The sequence below is a fragment of the Paralichthys olivaceus genome, chromosome 8 (assembly GCF_024713975.1).
Source record: "Paralichthys olivaceus isolate ysfri-2021 chromosome 8, ASM2471397v2, whole genome shotgun sequence".
Classification (NCBI taxonomy): domain Eukaryota; kingdom Metazoa; phylum Chordata; class Actinopteri; order Pleuronectiformes; family Paralichthyidae; genus Paralichthys; species Paralichthys olivaceus.
This window is the reverse complement of record NC_091100.1, coordinates 13,822,422-13,838,035: the sequence shown is the minus strand read 5'-3', so window position 1 is coordinate 13,838,035 and position 15,614 is coordinate 13,822,422. Positions and strand designations below refer to the sequence as shown.

At 40.4% G+C, this 15,614-nt stretch overlaps 1 protein-coding gene across 8 annotated transcripts; it reads left to right on the top strand.

The window, feature by feature from the left end:
* Window positions 1-857: 857 nt before the first annotated feature.
* LOC109627274 (serine hydrolase-like protein) lies at window positions 858-8,959 on the top strand. Of its 8 annotated transcripts, none has more exons than XM_069530245.1 (14): window positions 858-1,010; window positions 1,349-1,492; window positions 1,979-2,092; window positions 2,202-2,243; window positions 2,350-2,369; window positions 2,463-2,537; window positions 3,035-3,141; window positions 3,775-3,854; window positions 3,936-3,970; window positions 4,100-4,176; window positions 4,634-4,721; window positions 4,805-4,991; window positions 5,218-5,267; window positions 5,405-8,959. In XM_069530245.1, the coding sequence occupies exons 1-12, from the start codon at window positions 977-979 to the stop codon at window positions 4,934-4,936; spliced, it is 948 nt and encodes a 315-aa protein (XP_069386346.1). In that variant the 5' UTR covers window positions 858-976; the 3' UTR covers window positions 4,937-4,991; window positions 5,218-5,267; window positions 5,405-8,959. The 8 variants fall into 8 exon arrangements, with proteins under 8 accessions (XP_069386346.1, XP_069386342.1, XP_069386348.1 ...); XM_069530241.1 differs by having other exon boundaries at window positions 3,933-3,970; window positions 4,805-5,267; window positions 5,405-5,546; window positions 6,251-7,364; XM_069530247.1 differs by having other exon boundaries at window positions 5,221-5,267; window positions 5,405-5,886.
* Window positions 8,960-15,614: the final 6,655 nt, after the last annotated feature.

The following is a 15,614-nucleotide window of genomic DNA, read 5'->3' as shown; positions in this document are numbered from 1 at the left end:
TTCCAAACTAACCTGTGTCCCACAAGCCTTTGAACGTTTCTTTCATCAGTACAAAGCTGAAACATGATGCTGGGGAATTCTGGCCTCATTCTGAGATAAACAGGTGTATCTACACATCTACACATCTTTCTCACAACTAAGATACAGCGACAAACACATGAGCTGTTACAAACCGACGCAAAACCTCATCAAAACCATGTTAAAGCCTCAATCCATTCATGGTTTCGAGCACCTTTTTTCCACTCACTGTCACCATGAGGCTGAATCCTTGTGGTCCACTGTCCTTCAGCAGCTGAGCAGCAGCAGCCGAGCAGCAGCAGCCGAGCAGCAGCAGCCGAGCAGCAGCAGCCTGTAATAAAGTTGAAGCCTTAAGATAAACATTTAGAGGAAATGTCCTCTGATGCGACTCCATGCAACAAATGCAAAGAAGATGAGACCAACTGAGTAGATCATCAGATCAACATCATTTCTGAGAAACGGCCAATCAAAGGCATTAACACAGCATCACCTGCTTTTCTCATTTACAGGTGAAGACAAGTCTCAATTTTAGTGGAACTAGAATTTGCTCCATGAATGTTACTGATTTGTTATTAAAATAATTATGTGATTAATTTTCATCTTAAAAACTGTTTTAACTTGCATCTTTAAAACTGTGTAAAAATCATATAATTTAATCAAATATATATATATACTGTATATACATTTGACACTGTGCCGATTATTCTGTAACAGCAGCATCATTTTAATGCGACCTGATGCTTTCGAGGAAAAAAACTCCAAAATATGGTTGTTAAAAAAAGGGGGGGAAGTGAAATGTTCACAAACTTTTTGTCCATTTAACTGAATCTTGTTTCAACTGAGTCCTTCACAGCAGAGGAGGCTGCCTGTGAGACCGAGCTGAGGGAAACAGTTCCCCTGAAGACTGCAGGCTCTATATCCCGGAAGTGCTGAGTGAAGTTTGTAAGTTTGAGTCAAGATGACAGCGCCGGGAAACCAGCCGGATGGAGAAGGTAAGAGAGGTTGAATAATAATAATCTCTGCTGTGTGAATGTGTTCCCTTCAGCCTGATTTAGTATAAGCGCAGAGTTTCTATAGTAAACAGACTGCACGTGCTAAAGGTGGAAAAGATCATGGAGCTGCAGAGATTGATCTGAACAGGACCATCGTCACGAAGCTGCAGACTTCAGCTGAGAATCATGAGACTCTGAAATAAGTTCATGTAGAATAAGTGCTGTGAAGTTTTGTCTCATTATTTCTGTCTATCATCAATGTGTTATTCTCTGCACACTGACACCTGTGTTGTTGTTTTTTTGTGTTGTTGTGTTATTGTGTTGTGTTGTGTGTCCAGTGTCAGAGCTCTCTATTCCAGTCCCATGGGGAGTCATCAGGGGTAAAGTCTGGGGTCCTGATCAGGGTCGTCCTGTGCTGTGCCTGCACGGCTGGGCTGACAACTGTGGTACATTCAACAGCCTCATCCCTCTGCTGCCCAAAGGTAATTCATGAGCCACCAGAAGCTCACGAGACTTTCAGGAAACAAAACTGGGTAATGATTTATTTTATGGGTCCATAACATTGTAATTAGTTTCTAAGACGTTTCCTATAAAGAGCCACTGTATGTGACAATGTTCAGCTGCAGTACTGTGAATTGGATGAAACTTTTCTTAATCAATTGTTGATTAAAACGATTGATGACATATGAAGAAAATTGAACTAAACGATTGATCAATCAACTTTTCAGTAGCATAAGAACGTATAAGAGTTCTTTTCAGAATAATAAGAAATCATTTTGAATAAAGTTTTCATGCATGAAAAAGTAAACGTTGCTAAATATAATTGTAATAAAGTTTACAATATCTAGACAACCATTATTTGGTTTAATGTTATTTAACTTTCACCCTATTCTACCTATAATCAATAATGAATGACCCATTAAAATAAAGTAGAACTGGATTGTGACTGTCCCTGTCCGTCCTCTCAGAGTGCAGATACCTGGCGGTGGACCTGGCAGGTCATGGCCACTCGTCGCACCTTCCTCCTGGAGTTTTCTACTCGGTTCTCGCATACATGGCAGACGTCCTCAGAGTCGCTGGTGGTGGGTGCGATGAGTCCTGCTCGATGATGTGTGAAATTAAATTATTCATTTGTTGCAAATCTCTCCATTGATGGCTTAGTAATGGATTATCTTATCTTAACTCCTGCAGCTCTGAAGCTGAGGAAGTTCTCCATGATAGGCCACAGTATGGGTGAGTGCAGCCCCAGGACACACCTGATCATGATCTGTGTGTTGTTTACTTTGCTGTGTTGAAAAAGTGAGAGTGTAAATAACACGGAGCCTCTTTATATTTACAGGTGCTGACATTGCAGGGATGGTGAGTTTGTCCTCAGGCCGATGTGTGAACACACTGTTCTGCTGTGTTTTCTCATGAGGTGTCATCCTATCGTGCGTGATTGTGTTTCCACAGTTCGCTGCACTGTATCCTGAGATGGTGGACGCTCTTGTGTTCTTGGACTCTTATGGATTCTTACCCACTGATTCGGTACATTTTTAAATTGCCAGACGATAGCCAGGATATTAGAAACACTGAAGTCCTCCAAACACACCCTCTCTATTAGAATCTGATGAAATAAAATCTGTAAAAATATGTTTAGATACATTTAAATATTAATATTTAAATATGTTTATTCAACTGTTGCACAACATCCTGCCTAGATTTTACTCTAAATGAAGGTCTATGTGTTGCTTAAAGAAATGAATCCTTTAATTGTTAAGTTTTCAAATTAAGTATTTAGAATAATATATAATTAAACCTCAATTTCTCCAGTTGCAGCTACAGCGCTGGTTAAATGTTCCTACAGTCAGTACACAGAGAGTATATTAAGTGGTGAAAACGACCCCTGCAGTGATATGGCAGCGTGCCTCAGTTATAATCTCTTTACTCTGAAATATTTCTATTTTATTGAGAGCTCTGCCTTCCACTTGTGTCAGTATTTTTGACTTGATCACCTCATCTTTCTTTTCGGTCTCTTCCTGCAGAAAGAAATGTACAAGGTGTTGAGGCAGGCGACAGAAGAGACGATTCAGTTTGAAAAAAAGACAGAAGAAAAGAAGAGAGTTTACACTTATGAGGAGGCGGTTAAGAGGTATATTTCTATCCCTCTAGCCCTGTCCGTTTGTTTCTTTCTTTCTTTCTTTCTTTCTAAGCAAGATTGTGAAAAAATTGCTGAATGGATTTCCATGAAACCTGGAGGAAGGATGTGGTATTGGTCAGGAAAGAACCAATACAATTTTGTTGTGGATCTGGATCAGGGGATGGATCCATTTCTTTTCATTTCTTTTCACTTCAACATTGTGAGATGTTTTTCAGATTAATTCATAGATCTTGATCTAAACATCAGACTTTTACAGGGAACTACATACTAATGTGTACAATTTGGTATAGATCCAAATAAAAATCCAGACTTAGTGAATTTAAGTGTTGTTTCACTGACTATGGTCTAAGAAATGTAACAGTGCTATATCAAATACACTGTACTTACGTATTTACATGTATAACAGCTTCAGCCAAAACAAAAAAATTGTGTTTTTTTTGTAAAATCTCTGAATCCCATTTTGTCATGCCAATTTTGTGTTTACTTTAACATTGCAACAGGGTGTTCCTTATTTCCCAGGGACTAATTAATGGATTTGGATTTTTTTTAAACAGAGAAGTGATATCTATGTGTGTGTGAAATTTGTTCACTCAGCTGTGACTCAAAATATATTATTTCCTCCAGGCTCTTGGCTGCAAACCCCACTCTGTCTGAACAGTCTGCTCACATACTGTTAGAGCGAAGTCTAGAGCAGGTGGAACGAGGTAAGTTTTTTATCTCTTCTCCTCCCCCTCGTGAGGAACAATCGCACCGTGCTGGCAGCTGACTGTGTTTCTGTTCAGCAGGTTTTGTGTTCTCCAGAGACTTGCGGGTTAATTTTGTAAGTGACTTTTAACCTCCTGAACCCTCCTGCACATTCAGCATTTTCTTCTTTTATTCCTTACAGGTTGGGGGGGTTTATCATTCAGCCCCATAAATGAAAACATGAACGATGTGTCTTTGTTTTCAGAAAAACATTCACCGCTTCACTTTGGAGCAGAGTCTGGAGATGCAGTCGAGGATTCAAGCCTCTGTTCTAGTTATTCTGTAAGATATCGACCTCTGTCTGATTCACTGTCTGTATAATATCTATAACTACTATATCAATGACATGAACTCCTGAAAGTGTCCACACTTTGCCTTTCACATATGAAGAACGCAGCAGGAGAGTCAGACGTGTTCATGACAACAGGAAAATGTCTGTAACATTCAGGTGAGGGGTGGTATCTGGGTAGAGCATCCAGGAGGCAGCGCATGACTATAAATTCTGCAGCGGAAAATGACACCAGCGTCAGCTGTTGTTGTTGACTGTCCGAATTGACCCATTGACATTGATACCCCCACTGACTCGCAAGAAAGTGCCAGAACCTGACCCGGACATGAGTGTTCCCACATACAGCCCCTCTGGATGATTTGAATAGTAAAAGTTCAGGAGTTCAGTGCATGTCTGAAACCAGCGTATCAATAACTTACTGTAACCTTCATCCTAGTTTTTTTTTTCTAGAGCACAAGGTGGCGTTGAAAGAAGATTTTCCGAACCAGCCCAAATGAAATTCACCTCAACTCTTCTTCAAAACTTTCGGGACAGAAATGTGGGTTTAGCGTCAAAATATATGTTTGAGCTAGTTTGATAAATATGTGCAGTTAATATCCCCTGTGTTTCTCTCTCCCTCAGCACAAGGTGGTGACGGTACCGGGCGATCATCACGTCCACCTGAATAACCCTGAGGTCATCGCCCCATTTGTGACCAACATCCTGCAAACTAAAGCTTTGTCACTGTCAACCAAGCGGGAGCACAAGTTATAAAATACTAACATTCTCCAACACGCTGTCACAGTTCCATCATGTTCTCCACTCGTCTGTAAGATCAACCTGTACTACTGTAGTAGAGCTCCCTTGAATCATTCCTCAATGTAACATACTTACATTTTTTAATTAAATTTAAGAATAAAAGTTGGTTTCCTTGTTCGCTATACGAGTTGTCCAGGTCTGCCTGACAGTCCTCACTGAGGGAAAAGAACATTTACTATTGCAACTTCATCGCCACTCATCTTATCCACTTTTGTTGTTTTTTTTGACACGTAAAGCAGAAGCATCACCAGATAAAGTGAGATGTCATCTACAATGAAACAAGAAGGTAGGAGTTCTTATTATCCTCAAACTTTCTGGAGACATGGATATTTTCAATTACTGTGAAATCCTGTTTATACAATCATGAGAGATCTGTAAGGACTTAGCGTTTGAGCTGCACGCTGACAGTTGTTGTGTGTCCAGTGTCGGAGCTCTCTGTTCCTGTGGCATGGGAAGAAATCAGATGTAAAGTCTGGGGTCCTGTTCACGGTCGTCCTGTGCTGCATTCACGGCTGGGCTGACAACTGTGGTACATTGAACTCCCTCATTCCCCTGCTGCCCAAAGGTAAATCATGACACGCCAGAGTAGATAATAAGTAATCAAGCTTTTGGCATATGACAGCGATTATACCTGTGTTTGAGATCCTTAACAACCCTGACTAAGTTGTCCCAAAACCAAACCACATATGGGATTAGTATATAGTGTGTTCAGTGGAAAATAATAGTAATTTAACCCATTTTTTATAGCATCAAATAACTAATTAAAACCAAAAAGTACCAGAAAATGAGCATATGGACAAACAGAAAGACAAAATTACGTAGACAGACAGAAAGCATCTTTCAGATGTTAATAATGCGTACTTTTTAATTTTATAAAAGGTCTATGTTTGGAAAAGAAAAGAAAATTATTGAAACTTAAGTCATAATTTAACAAGAAAAAAAAGGCATCATATTACCAGAATAGGCAGGGGTTCCCATTCCTCCAGGTTGTTTCTGAAATGTCTGCGATGTGTTTGATTCAAAGCTCTTTCTGTGCTACCTCTCAGAGAACAGATATGTGGCGATTGACCTGACAGGTCATGGTCATTCATCACTTCTTCCTGGTGGAGCTTTCTACATTAGTTTCACTCAGGCGTCACAGCAGCAATAGTTTGAGTTTCTTCAGGACTCTGGAGGATCTTTTGTGGCAGTAAAATCAATGGTGTTATACAGCAGTAAGAACAACTAGATTTAATTAGATGTGATGTTTTTGCGAAATGACTCCCACAGGGCTGCAGTGGACTAAATTCACCATCCTCGGCCACAGCATGTGTGAGTCACACACTCTGCAGATGAAATAAAACTCCACTGATACTGACATAACATTTTCACATCACCAAACACCCTGTGAAAAGACCTGATCTGAGCCAGATGATAAATGTGAGTGTGGAGTGATCAGCCAGACAGTCCTGGAACAACCAGTGATTTAATGATTCATTGACAGACAATATAGCACCAACTATTCTGATAATGATCACTTATTTAAGACACTTGTGTCAGTCCTCCTCGAACAGTTCTACAATATACTGTCACTTTTTATTGTGCTGGACGTTGTGTTCAGAGCTTTTTATGAATAGTCTGTTGTGCAGAGTTAACTTAACTTTGTGTTCATCCTACCTGGTTTATGTGAAATGAAGATTATATTGTTTTTTTCATAGACGAAATATCTTCACGTGTGTGGCTTTATATATGTGTTTGAATGATTTCCTTAACATGTTTTCACTGTGAAATTACCATATCATATCATTATCATAATATTGTGCGATTGAGTCCCCTTCAGATATGTTACTGTTTGAACACAACCACAAAGTTGCAGTGACTTGGAATGATAAAGCTTTTGTGTGTAAACCTCCAGTGAACACAGTTTTGACAAAGGGAAATAGCCACTCATTACCATTTACATCAGTGTGACCAGACATTTACATTCATTACACAAACAGGCGCAGAGTGGATATGTTTTTATTGTATTGCCTAACTGTCTTTAGTTTTCATCAGTTTACAACGTTTTGGCACATTTTTAAACTTCTGGCTTTGATGCTTCTCTTTCCTTATGTTTTGTCATCTCCATTAATGTTGGTGGACTGTGAAAACACCAGGGGGCAGCACTGGGAACAAGTCTAGTAATATTTTCACTTTGTTTGTTAATTTGTTGGTTTGTCATGATTCTTGATGCCTGATCTTTTTGAAGGACTTTTTGGACTTTCTATACACTCCCTGTTTTATTTTGTAACCTCGTTCCTTATTCACATTTGTGCTGTTTCTAAATTCACCATTTTTCCATGGGAATAATAAATTGATGTCTTATGAAATAAAAATCTGGTATATTATAGGACCTAATATCTAAGCATGGGTGTAATTTGGTTTTGTTTAAATGAATTTAAGGGAACTGATAACGCTTGTTGAATGTATGCACTCTCCTGAGAGAGTTGTCCTCGTTCAAGGAAACATATCAAAGTAAAGACATTTTAACATAAATAAAAAAACGAATTAGATCATATAGTCTTATTGAATGAATAAAACCACTGATAACATGAATTATAATGTTGTAAATATATATATATATAGCACCTTTCAAAACACATCACAAGGTGCTTCACAAGTTGAAAAAGAAAAATTGAAGGCTAACAAAAGGAAATGGTCAAAGCTATTTGAGGATCATACAGCATTAGAGCACAAATGCAAAAATAAAAAATTGTGTCTTCGAGAGAGATTTAAAAGAGGATATTATCCTGTTATTATAAAGTGTGACAGGAAGTTCGATTTATTGGAGGGTGGCAACCAACATAAACGTGCATTACCGACAAACGTACGTGAAGTCATTGGTTAAATTTTGAAAGGACACATGTCCCATGTAGCAGCTGCCCTTTGATTGCTCCCCTTTATTCTTCCTTTGATCTGTTTACATACTGTAAATACGTGTGCTTCAGTGTTAGCATTTCTTTCGAATTTTGACACAGAGAGACATGATACAGGGACACAGCAGGAATATTTCCAACCTAATAATTTAACATGTAACAGAAGACATGTCTGAGTCAGGAGAGTTATCAGGAACCGAGAATAAATGGCGCTCCAGGTACTGTCGCAATGATAAGCTGCTACAGAAGCAGGCTGAGAATGAGCACCTGATAGAGGTGCTTCAGAAAAACAACAAGGATCTGTTAACAACAGTGGAGGATCTGCAGCACAGAGAGAACCACCTCAAACATAAGCAGAAATGGTCTGAGTCCTTGCTACGTGAAACTCAGGCAGAGAATGAAACTCTGTTCAATGAAACTGTTACTCTGCAAGAACAAAACAATGTCCTATGCAAACAAAACAGGTCCCTCGTTGAAAAGGTGGCTTTACTTAAAGCTCAGAATGAGGCCATGCAACAGGAAGCTTCAGAGAAGCTTCAGAGCGTAAAATCAACAAACCTCCTCAGCAGCGATGAGACCATAGCAAAGATGCACATGGAGATCAATGACACTGAGAGGACCACCAAGGAGCGTCATTCATTTACAGATGGTTTTGAAAATACGTTGTGGGATTTGAATGAGCAGCTGAAGACAAGACACAAGAACAAACTCCTGGGTGATAATCTCAGAAACAAGTGTCTGGCTGCTGAGCCTCTGCAGGAGTCTGCAGATTTTGACATTCAACAGAAGACTCCTGCAGCAGAATCTCCGTGGCATTGCTATAGCTGCCGGTCTCTACAGATCTGTGTGTGTGTGTATGTTGGCGGAGCCATTCTGCATTATTCTCTGGTCCTTCTGAGAAAATGGACCTGAACGACTGGCTCCCATCATGCACTGCACTTTCTTTCAGTTAATGAGGAGTTTTTCTCTCCAGATAACTTTTGATTTCTCTATAATCGTTAAGGTCTTGACCTTCTATGCAAAGTAGAGATAATGTATATTGTGATTTGATGCAATACAAATAAAATGTGCTTTTTCTACCACATTAGTTGCCTCTTATTTTTTCACCCCATAATATAATGACTCCATCATCAACAAAGAGTGATCACCCTGAACTTAAGAGAACACATCATTATCATAAGGGAAACAATATTGGACTACTGACACTGCCCTGATGAGTACCTTATTCCACCATCCTGATAAAGCTCTCCCAACTCTTACTAGAATAAACCTATCAAAAAAAAAGTCTTTGATCCAATTGTATGTCCTACCTGCTATCATGTTTAATTTAATCATTTATCCCTCCTTCCAAACGATATCAATGATATGGTGATTTAATATGAAATGAAATGATATGATATTATACAATATGCCTTTTCTATCAAAAACTGCCATTTCAGACTCTTTATTAACTTGTGCTTTCTTAACCAGGTCTACAGTTCCTCATCTTCTCCTAAATCCACTCTGATGGTGAGATAACATTCCTCTCCTATCCATATAAAATGCTAATCTTTCCATAATCATTTTTTGCATTACTTTTCCCATTCATTCAATTAGATTGCTCCTTTCCTAGTTTCTGATCCTGAACAATCATTGCCTTTTTCCAGTCACCACTCACATATCCTTGCTACATTCCTTGACACTAAGGTTAAGTGTATAGTGCTGAGGTGTTTCTTGTGTGAACATCTAACCTCGTCCCTGCTCCATCATTTAGGCAGACCAGACCTTTTCCTCTATCAGTTCTTTAATAATCTCCCCATTAGCATCTGTTCTTATCCCCCCCCACAATGTACAAACCAACACACTGCTACCATCCAGCCCCATTTGTGTTAGCTTATCCAACTCTAGATTCCTACAAGGGTTGTAATAATAATAATGTTAATAACAATAACAATAATAACTTTATTGTAGCACCTTTCATATAAGAAATCCCACTATTGGTAGTAATTGAATATAAAATAATCCTCATATATCCTCTTACATTTAAATACTTTATATTTACATCAAGGGGGTCCTCTCTACGGAGGCCGCCATGTTTTTTTCAGTAGCCCCGACTGGACAAACTTATAACCTTTTGAGTTTTTTACGACAACTGAAGTCATCCACAGGTTCTTTTACATGTTTGGAAGGGGGGGTGTGAGTTGAGGGGTATTTAGCTGCAAATTGCAATTTCACCACTAGATGTCACTAAATTCTACACACTGTACCTAAAAATGATGGATTTCCTCAGGGAGATTGTTCCTCAGAGTGAGAGTCCTGAGAGAAAGGTGTCATGATTATGAACTCTGGACACTTTCTGGACTTTACCTACTGATTAAGAAGAGTTTGAGTTTTTATTATTGATTCTCTTTTTTATTTGACCTTTGCCTGTGTTTCCTTGGTCCCACTCTGTGTCCCACTCTGTGTTTTTTTCGGTTTCAGTCTGTTTTCCACTCGGTTTAGATTTGTGTTTCATTCTATTTTTAGATATGTGTTCCACTCTGTTTCCTGTTTTATTTTGAAAGTCTGATCTCCCTTGTGTTTCTGTTCACTAACCTCCTGCCTTGGTGTGTTTCTCCTGTTTCTCCTGTGCCACCAGTCTCTAGTTTGTCATCACTTCAGTTTTATTCAATCAAGTCCTCAGTTCTGTCTCTGTCATTTCATTGTCTTCATGCCGCATCACGTCACCCACCTATATCCTGCACTTGTAAGTTCTTTGTGTTTCCCTGGTTTTTTTATGCTTGTTTCAGTTGAACCCTTTTCAATCTTTTTCTAGTTTCCCAGTGTTTTTCTGTTTATGGACGTTTTGTCAGCCCAGCCTCTAGTTTTCCTGTGCTTTTTGGTTTGTGGATTTTTGCCTCATTAAAAGGACACTTTCAGTACACGTGGTGTTAAAAGATCTGACATGTTTTTTAGATTTACTGGAATCAGAACCTAAAATTGGAGTGATACGCTCTTATATTATGTACCTCATGAACCAGGATGTCATGTGTCATCTTTTCTGTTTGGAGATGTCACAGCTCTGTCTGTGGAGCTGATCTGTTCAACTGCTTTTCACAAATCTGCTGCCTGTGCAGAAGGAGCTAAAAATGGCCTTAAAAAGAACGTGACAACTTTTTATTATGTAGGCCATCATCACCATCATCATCATCATCATCATCATCATCACCATCATCATCATCATCTCTGGATGCACTCCTTTGTCTTGGAAGCAGATAGACAAAAAAACACAAAAACTAATGGGAGTGACTCCATGAAAAGCTGCAGCTGCCACCTTTCAGAGCAGATATGAGAGGAGCTGTCTCACAAGAAAATATCCCCCCCCCCCCCCCTCTCTCTCTCAATGTCACATAAACTGTGAGATGGCCTCTGTGTTTAAATGGAGTGGAATTGATTTTACGCAGCGGGCAGCATGGCTGTGAGCATCCAGAGACATCTGAGGGGCTTGTTTCTCCCCCGTCTCCTCTCTCTTCCTCCTCCAACCCTATCACCCACCCCAAAAAAATGATTATAGTTATATAAGTTTTCCCTCCCTCCATCCTCTTCAGCCATCCGCGTTGTCATGGCAACCCCACCCCTCCCTTTTGAACGTCAGAGGCAGGAGCTGGAGGATGAAGCCGCAGCGTGCAGCCTCCTCTGTCTCTCGTGCCTCTCAGAGAACACCTGTGATTCGCTTTTCTTCCGCTGTCTCACACGCAACAGAGGGAGCTGCAGCGCTGGAAGTGATCTGATGATTGTCTGGACTCTCAGCTGCCGTGCATCACTTCCACCCTCAAACGCACAGAGACTGCACTGATTCAGCAGCGTCTACAGGTAACATGCTTCTCTCTACTATCATGCACTATTTTGAATGCAGGGGCTCAACAACTGTGTTTGTTTTGCAAGTTGAATATTATGAATTTCAGAGCGTTGAGAAATCCTGTCCTCGTCCTGTATTTGTGATTGTAACGAGGGAGCAGCAGGGATTTCTGAGCAGCGAGTGCCAATAATGGGACACTGAGATGCTGCAGTTTGTCATGCATGACACTGAACCCAGCAGAGAGGGAGTGTTTGCAATAAGTACAACTCAGCTCACCCGAAATCTCTCCTCTCCATCCCCTCTTCCATCATGTCTCTCCTCCCCTGTCCCCTCATCTATCCATTTTTTTCTTCTGTCCTCTCTTCCTCCTCCTGTCTCCCTTTGCCCCTGACAGCAGTGATGTCCTGGCTGTTCCTCGACTGGTTCGTCCCCCTCTACCTGCTGGTGTCGGTTCTGGTGCTGGCAGGATTCGGAGCGTGCCTGTACTTTCTAGAGCCTGGGCTGCAGGATGCCCACAAGTGGAGCAACAAAACAGTCCGACATCACCCACTGGTGGCCAGCGTGAACTGCAGAGATGATGATAGCAATGCCCTGATATGATCAAGAGGGCGAGGCGGCAGGGGCCATCTGGACAGGGGTGCTGCCGGGACACGGGAGGGATGGAGGCCAACACCTTAAAAGATGGAGAAAGAAAATGGGAGAGACAAAGGATGGAGGCTAAGATTATCTGATATTTCAAGCTCTGTCCTATCATTCCAACTTTCCTCTCATGTCTGTAGATTTTTACTGTAGACATCAGGGAAAACTGTAGTGGGGATTTAAAGTTTTTTTTCAAATGCACAAAGAGGAGACGACCACCTGCAGAAAGAGATTGTGAGATTATTGGAGGACATGTTGCCCTTTAGAAATGTTTGTAAATGTCATGCCATCTTATACTAGTGCCAACTTTTACATACATTTTGTAATTCGACAATCACTTTACGTATTTCATGGACTTGACTTATATTGTGCATTTAGTCAGTGAAGTGAATGACATAAGTGCAATGAGGGTTTTTAAATCCTCTCTGTGGTGATGGCCGCTGCTGAGATGCATGTGGATTGTTACAGTGCCACCGTGCCAAAATGCTGTAGTGACTTTAATAAAACAATATGTGCAGAATAAATACAAGTAATTTATTCAAGGTGCCAAGTTTATCTTAGATGGACCAAGATTACAGAAAAGTTGTGTTTGTTAATGCTCCCATTGTATATTTTTTGATTTTCATTGTGAAAACTTTACTTGACAGCATGGTGAGGAAACTGGGATGTGTAACAGACCTCTTTTGATGATCATATGCTTCTTCTGTTAAATAAAAAATAAAACTGTTCAACCCTCAATTATTTGTGTTTAATGTGTCTGTGTAATTATGAAGTTATTATGATACCTGAGATTTGTGGAGTACATCTGTGCCATGGTAACTACATTCCCTCTATTTAACGTTTTTGTATACTTCTACACATGCTTCTTATACGTCTACATCTAGTACGTACACTTTTAATGATAATAAACTTACTTTAATTTGGGAAAACTTTTCAATATAGAAAACATACTTGCATTTAAGTGTTTCTACATTGTTATATTGGTACTTTTTACTTTTTCCTCTTCTGTGATCACACGGCGCATTGACACTTCACAGACAGATGTCCGACCAGCCGAACAACAGAAGTGACCAGAGTGGGAGTGAAACAGTGAGGCCTTAGTGTCAAGGAATGGGGAGAATGGCACTTGTGTGCCCACCACTTCCTACTGCTCTCGTTCACTTATTCACTCACTCAGACTGTCAACAACAGCGACAGCGCGTCCGGCTGCAGGTCTGTGTCTTATATCACAATTTTAAAAACGTTTTGTCCATAGATGTTTGTTTTTCAGTTGAATTTATGGTGGCAATATATTTCAGATTGCAGTGTTTGACAGTAACTGCACTGTTATCCAAGTACATTTTTGAAGTACTTGCACTTTACATTATTAGTTTCCTTGCATGCTACTTTATACTTTGACAGTACATTTAATTCTCAGCTATATTCATTTTACATGTCATCATTTTACATAATGGAAACATGCGTTGTGAAATTTAAGAACAAATATATATGTGTGTGCGTGTGTTGCTGCCATTTTTATCCAAATAAAGGATCTAAATATTTCATTCACAGACTGAGACAAAAGTTCAGTATTTATCTTCGAACTTGATTTTCCTTTTTTCACCCCTGGCATTGTTATTGTTGTTGTTCTTTGTTTTCATCGCCTTCTCGTCTAATTTATCTAAAACAGGATGAGTGCTTATGACCGTCTGGCACCTCTGATGCCTCAAGTGTCTTCATCTTCCAGACAAACAGGGGAACATCCATCAGCTTGTTTGTCACCGCCTCCCTCGCTCTCTTCTCCTGTTATCAAAAAGAAAGTGATTCAGATTCCGTCATTTGATGAGAAGGGACTCATCTCTGAAAAACACGACACAAAACAGAGAAGCACTGACAGGTAAGATAAGTTGCAGCTCATATTCCAACTCGCTTTACTGTTATGTAACAGTGTAAATATTTTACTGAATTCATTTTGTAGTTCACACAACTCCTCCCTCTTTTGGCTCCAGATCATTTGTTCCAATTTGTTCCTCTGAGACATCCAGTCAGCCTTCTTGGAGTAAATCATGTCAGAGAATCCACGGAGAAAGAGCTTCAACGCTTCCAAGAGCCAAACCCAAAACATGCAGCTCTCCAACTTTTTCTAAAAAGCCCAGTTTCTCCATTTGTCCTGCTCCGAATCCAAATTCCTCTCCCACTGCCACCTCTCTGAAACCAAAGCCAAGTGATTCGCTCCATCTCCCCGCCTCACAGTGGAGTGATCTTTCTCCGTTACTGCACCAACCTCAGCTGCAGCCAAGTGTATCTCCGACTCTGACCGTCCCAACACCCCGACTGAGTCCATCTCCAACGTCCCTGTGCCAAGGGGAGAATGGGAAGCAGCCCTCTCCTGTTGCAACAGAGAGACGTGCTAGATCTATCAACATCTCGAATACAGAAGTTGAGCCAAAAGAAAGTTTTTCAAATGAGGCAAAGCATAAAGTTCTCGACCAAGAGGTTTTACTGGATTTCACGAGAAGATTCCCCATGATGAGCAGAGGGTCTCAACATCTCACTCACTCTGAGTCTCAGAAACAAGCAGCCATGTCTCTGGATTCCTGCTCACTGCAAGGCAAAAACATTTCAAAAGATAAACCAAAGCCTCCACCAAGGAATTCAGACTTTTCTTCAATCCCAAAACCAAAGTCAAACATCAGACAGCAGCAGGAGTTTCTGCCAAGTAGAGCGACAGGTACACAGACGTTTCTTTCATCAGAGTCTGAGGGGATTAAGTCTAATGTTGTTCACAGAGAGTCTCAGACAGTGTTTGATGGACTGGCAACTCAAAGCAAGTGTACAGACTACCCTCAGAATAGATATCACACTCAAACTGCAGCTTTGGCTTCAAATAACAAATCATATGAACAAATGTACTCTGAGAGAAATACAGCTCTACCGCTGACTCATAAAATTTTACTTCGCACAGCGCCTCCTGAGAGTCAGTCAACTGTTTCACCCAATATCCAGACAAGGAGGAGACCATTTGATTTGAGCGATAAAACAAAAGTGGATACAACATTTCTATCAGGTTTAAATCTCAGGAGACCCGGGGATGAAAAGTATACAAGGAGAGTAACAGGAAGCTCCTCGCCCACACAAACGGGAGGATCGCATCATGTCACATCCCAGCAGAGACACAGAATCTGGTCGAAGGCCCCAAGTCAGGCTGTCACGATGGATGCACATGGCACAGTAAACCGGTCTGACTGTTTCTCAAAGGATTACAGCTGCCTATCAAGAGACATCGACCAGAGAACGAAGGCTT